Consider the following 6,000-nt stretch of genomic DNA (forward strand, 5'->3'; position numbering starts at 1 on the left):
AATACACTGGCAGCAGGGCAAGCCAGCACCTCCAATGCATACTGGCTAAGCTCTGGCCATGTATCCAGCTTAGAGACCCAAAACTTGAAGGGGAAAGAGCCATCTGGGAGTACACTCACAGGGCAAGACATGTAGTCTGTCACCATCTGACGGAAACGATGCCTCCTGCTGACTGGAGCCGTCAGTGATGGTGTAGACAATTGTGGCGGACACACAAAACTTTGCCACATTTGGGCCATAGTGGTCTTGCCTTGTGCTGAGGCGCTGTCTCTGCTCCCTCTCTGTGCCGAGTTTCCTCCACTGGCTCGACGCACACAGGTGCTTTGTAAAGCACTAGCACCACTGCTGTCGGGTGGAATGGAAAACATGATGGACTGCACCAGTGTGTCTTGGTACTCCCGCAGTTTACGCTCCCAGTTCAACGTTGGTATGAGGGTTTGCAAGTTGTCCCGGTAGCGAGGATCTAGGAGGGTGTACACCCAATAATCAGCCGTGTAGAGAATGTGGGCGATGCGGCGGTCGTTTCTCAGGCACTGCAGCATGAAGTCAACCATGTGCTGCAGACTCCCAACTGCCAAAGAACCGCTGTCCCCTGCTTGAGGCGTGATCTCTGCCTGCTCTGCATCACCCCACCCTCGCTGTACATACTGACTAGAGCTTTATGTACCTCCCACCTGTGGAGAGATGTCTTCCTCCTCCATCGACTCCTCCTCATCCTCCTCACAAAGTGTCCCCTGCCTAGGCCTTTGTGAGAAAGCATGTAGCGCAGACTGTCCAGAAGCAGATGGCATTTGGGACTCCTCATCCTCCACCTCTTCCAAAACCTCATCCCTTAGTGCTTGCAGTGTTTTTTGAAGCATGCAGATAAGGGGGACAGTCATGCTGACTAGTGCATCATCTGCACTCGCCATCCACGTGGAATCATCGAAGGCACGCAAAACGAGGCAGATGTCCTTCATAGAGGCCCACTCAGTGGTGCTGAAGTGTGACCGGCGAACATTGCGACTTGTTTGCGCCTGATGCAGCTGGTACTCCATGACTGCTGCCTGCTGCTCACACAACCGCTCCAACATATGTAACGTTGAATTCCACCTGGTGGGTAGGTCACATATGATGCGATGTTCCGGAAGACGCAATCGGCGCTGCAGAGCAGCAAGGCGCAATCTTGCCGTGCTGGAACGCCGCAAGTGAGCGCACTCTATGCAGACCTTGTGCAGCAGTGCATCAAGATCTGGATAGTCCCTCAGAAAGCTCTGCATGACCAAGCTGAGCACATGTGCCAGACATGGGATGTGAGTGAGGTTGCCTAGGCCAAGAGCTGCCACCAGATTTCGGCCATTGTCACACACTACCAAGCCCGGCTCTCCTGCTTGATGGCATTCCAGAGCTCCTGCGCTGTGTGGCTTCGATTCCCCAAAGAAATTAATTTCAGTACGGCCTGTTGACGTTTGGCCACGGCTGTGCTCATATCGGTCGTAACAGGCTCCTGCTGCGCTGTTTCAGAGGAACTTGAGTAGGAGGAGTAGTGAATATGTACAGACTGGATTCCTGCAATCCGTGGAGTTGGCAGAACACGTAGAGCGCAACTCTCCGGATCTGTACCCGGCTCCACAACATTGACCCAATAGGCAGTCAGGGAAAGGTATCGTCCCTGTCCATGGTTACTGGTCCACGCATCAGTGGTCAGGTGGACCTTACTACTGATGGCGTTTAGTAGCGCATGTTTTATGTTTGCCTCCACATGTTTCTGCAGGGCAGGGACGGCTCGCCTGCTGAAATAAAAGCGGCTGGGCACGGTGTATTGTGGAACTGCCAATGCCATGAAGTCCCGGAAGGTGTCAGTCTCCACCAGCCTGAATGACAGCATTTCAAGGGCCAGTAGTTTGGCAATGCCAGCATTCAGAGCCTGTGCTCGGGGATGGTTTGCCGAGTATGGCCGCCTTTTCTCCCATGCCTGTGCTACCGATGGCTGCCGAGTGGCCTGGGAGTGTGAGGATGACTTGGAACGTGGTGCTGTGGGTGGAATGTCACAGGGTCTCCGGACAATAGTGCCAGAGGTTCTTCCTTGGCGATCCTGTGAGGAAGCTGAACCAGCTGTGTGTGAGCTGGAGGAAGAGGCTACAACACGAGCTGAAGAGGTGGTAGGTGGTGCTGTATGTTGGCCTACGTCTTCAGTGTGTCTGTGTAACTCCACCTCGTGCTTGGTCCGCACATGTTTCCACATATTAGTGGTATTCAGGTTGCTGACATTTTTCCCTCTTTTGACTCTCTGTTGACACAGCTTGCATTTGACAAAGCAAATGTCATCTGCAACTCTGTCAAAAAAGGACCACGCACTGCAAGTCTTGGGAGCGCCCGTTTTGCCTTTTGAAAGTGGAATGCTCCTAACGGGTGCCGAAGTGGAGGCTACAGGCAACCAAGTCTGCCCCCTCCCTTTCCCTCCGGTTTTGGCCATTCGGGGAATCTCTTCCTCAGAGCTGCTCCCACCACCTTCCTGTTCCTCACGCCATGATGGCTCAAGGACCTCATCATCTACACTCCCCTCTTCAAACACCTGCTTCTCCTGGGTTGTCTCACCAGCACCGTACGCACCAGAAAGTGGTAACTGAGTCTCGTCATCATCTGATGCGTACTGAGGTGTGCTGACCATAGGCACTGGCCCACCCGCCTCTTCAGATTCAGAGGGGCAAAGAAGTTGTGAATCACTGCATACTCCCTCTTCTTCACATTCTGGAATGCTGCTTGGCTGGCCCCCTCTTTCCAAACCAACAGATTCCGAGAACAGAAGTAGAGACTGTGATGGCTCCTGTCCAGGGCTCTCTGACTGCCTGGGCAATTTGGCAGGTGGTGAAGAGACAGAAGGTTGCTCTTCGGTGCTCTGGCCCTGAGAGGATGTGGAAGTATTTGAAGTCGATGCGTTAGCTGCCATCCATCCCACAACGGCTTCAATTTGTTCCTCCCGCAGCAGTGGGGTACAGTGAGGTCCTACAAAGCTGCGCATAAAGGACTGTTGCCTGCTAAAACTGGGGGATGCTGACTCACTGGTGCCAACAGCAGGCACAGAATCCCCACGTCCTCTCCCTGCAGAATCCCCACGTCCTCTCCCTGCAGAATCCCCACGTCCTCTCCCTGCTGAAACTCCACGCCCACGGCCACGTGCCTTACTCCCTGCCTTCTTCATCTTGCTAGACTGAGAAAGATTGGCAGAAAAGTACAAAGGGGGGCCCTAGTGTGCTTATTCCTGAACAGCTGGTTACAGGTATAAGAAACACTAATTTTATGAAGTGTGTGTGTCTACTACACTTTAATGGGAGCTAATGTGGCCTACACAACTTTCAAATGTAGTGTTTGGTGAACTTTGTTGTTTTTTGGGGGGGAAAAATAAAACTAAAAGGATGTGACCAAAGATTTGAAAGTGAGAGTATCACCAACTTTCTGGAGCTATTACAATGCAGGCAGGTAACCTACAATGCAAAAGATGAGGCTCCAAAAAAATTGGGTAATACTAATCTGGCTGCAGCTGAAGGGCGCAAGCCAGAAAAAAGGCTCCTCTATCTACTCCTATATAGTGTTTGCAACCAACCAATGTAGATGGATATGGATGGATGCACACTAATAGGAGAAGAAAAACTGAGCTGCAATTAAAGAAAAATATGTGTGAGGCAGTGACGCACGCTGAGCAGCCTACAACCAGACGTAGCTGCAGGACACACTACTCAGTGTGAGCTGCACTCACACACAGTCAGAGACCTCTCAGACAGCCGTGAACAGTGCATTTAAGTGGGCACTAGCACTGACAGGCTGCAGAAAGGCTCCGCTGTGTACTCCTAGAGTGTTTGCAACCACCATATATGGATACGGATGGATGCACACTAATAGGAGAAAAAATGAGCTGCAATAAAAGAAAAATGTGTGATGCAGTGACACGCTGAGCGGCCTACTACCAGACGTAGCTGCAGGACACACTACTCAGCGTGAGCTGCACTCACACAGTCAGAGACCTCTCAGACAGCCGTGAACAGTGCAGCTAAGTGGGCACTAGCACTGAAAGGCTGCAGAAAGGCTCCGCTGTCTACTACTAGTGTTTGCAACCAACGTATATGGATACGGATGGAAGCACACTAGATAGAATTTTTTAAAAATAAGCAGCTTAAAAAGAAAAATATGCATGAGGCAGCAGTGAGGCACGCTGGGCGGCCTACAACCAGACGTGGCTGAAGGACCCACTCCACAGCGTGAGCTGCACTCACACAGCCCTTGCAGACAGCTGTGAACACTGCTGCTAGGGAAAAGGAAGCTACAGTGGTGGTTTATGTAGCCTGGGTAAAGCACAATATTGTTTTGAGAATCGCTATTTCTAACTGTCCCTCACAGTCTTCAACAGCAGCCTGTCCCTAACTGAATTCACAGCAGAGTGACCAGAAATGGCGGCGGCGGTGGCTTTTATAGTGCATCATGACTTCATTTCAGCAGCCATTCACAGCCCTGCCTATAGTTAACATGCCTACATGCCTAACAGGATGTGCCCACACTTCTGAGGATTCCCATTGGCTGAATCAAAGCGAGCGGGCTGATAGCATTATGGGAACTTCCGATTCCGGTATCCGATATGAAAAAAGTATCGGAAGTCAGTATCGGAAATCCGATACAGCTAATATCGGCCGATACCCGATACTTGAGGTATCGGAATGCTCAACACTAATCAGGAATGGACATGTGTCATTGAGTTTTTGCAAACCACTGAGTCCACATAAAAAACCATGAATATGTGAACAGCCTCCTAGACTACAATAGGTTTGAGTTCTACGGCTAGAACTTGTACAAGAAAAACTTAAGTCTGAATGAGCCCTTAGATGCAACCTTTTTTTAACCAAAGATAGCACAAATCACGCCATTGACCATTAGGTGACAATTCCATTAATGTACAATCCAATGGCTATCAGAAAAGTAAATGAAAAAATATTTTTATGTAGACATCAAAACTATCATCTGTAATGCACAAGCCTTTGCTTTATATAAGTATTTTTGTTGTTCAAAACTACATGTAACACAATAAAAACACTATTATCAAGGATAATCCAAAACGCGTAGTATATTTCACTTCACATTACACATGAGGTAGATATCTGTATGTTTTAATTGCATTAACTAAACAATTTTTTTAGAGCACTGATCATTCAGCAGCAACAAGCAATATATGGATGAGCTGACTATTTCCACATTCTTACAGTAATAAATCTTTAAATCTTTGTTTAAATGAGAATATTAATTTTAATAAAATTCTAGAACCTGTTAAGCAACTTATACTCACCATCTCATTTTCTTGCCCTTCATTAATAATTGCATGATGGTCTTTGTGATTGTTTGATTTCATGTTTCAAGATATCACAGTCCTGCCAGCTCTCCTCTAGAGAATGCAAGAAGGAGAGATCAGTTCACTTTAACACCTGCAAGCAGTACTGGTTCTGGGAAACCAAATTCTTAATACTATTTAAATAATGCACACACCTTTTTAACTCAACTGGCATGCTCGTGAATCAGCGCATACGGCTTTATACTACATTGGATTATATTCATTGTAGCACAAGTAAATTATTATTATAATGAAATACACTAGGTTTAGGCTACGTTCTGACGAAGAGCTTTTGGTGAGTTTTTGATGCAGAAGAATTTTTGCGTCATTTCTGCATCTATTATGTAAATTAGGTTACTTGCGATTTTTCATCGTGTTTTGGTGTGTGTTTTATTAACATGCATTTTTATTGCTTTTTTAGGCTAGTTTCACATTAGCGTTTTTTTGCGCAGCGCATCGGGCGCATAAAAAACGCAAAGAAAAACGCAAAACAAACGCGCGTTTTTTTAACGTCATGCGCACGCTGATGTGTAAAAAAAACGCAGCGTTGTTTGCGTTTTACATGCGTTTTTTGCATGCGCTGGCGTTTTTTATGCGCATGCGTTTTTAAGTGTGACGTTTTTTCCATTGTCTAGAGAACATTCTAG

General features: G+C 47.7%; 1 protein-coding gene across 2 annotated transcripts in view; it reads right to left on the reverse strand.

The window, feature by feature from the left end:
• Window positions 1-5,451, reverse strand: part of LOC141092486 (probable cation-transporting ATPase 13A4) — a 260,800-nt gene extending 255,349 nt beyond the window's left edge. For both annotated transcript variants that reach the window (XM_073578658.1, XM_073578659.1), the window contains exon 1: window positions 5,312-5,451. In XM_073578658.1, coding sequence (XP_073434759.1) covers window positions 5,312-5,374 — 63 coding nt within the window. In that variant the 5' untranslated portion in view covers window positions 5,375-5,451. The remainder of the gene's footprint in view (window positions 1-5,311) is intronic.
• Window positions 5,452-6,000: the final 549 nt, after the last annotated feature.

This window comes from Dendrobates tinctorius, unplaced genomic scaffold (genome assembly GCF_039654945.1).
Source record: "Dendrobates tinctorius isolate UK_male_01 unplaced genomic scaffold, ASM3965494v1 ptg000060l, whole genome shotgun sequence".
Lineage (NCBI taxonomy): Eukaryota > Metazoa > Chordata > Amphibia > Anura > Dendrobatidae > Dendrobates > Dendrobates tinctorius.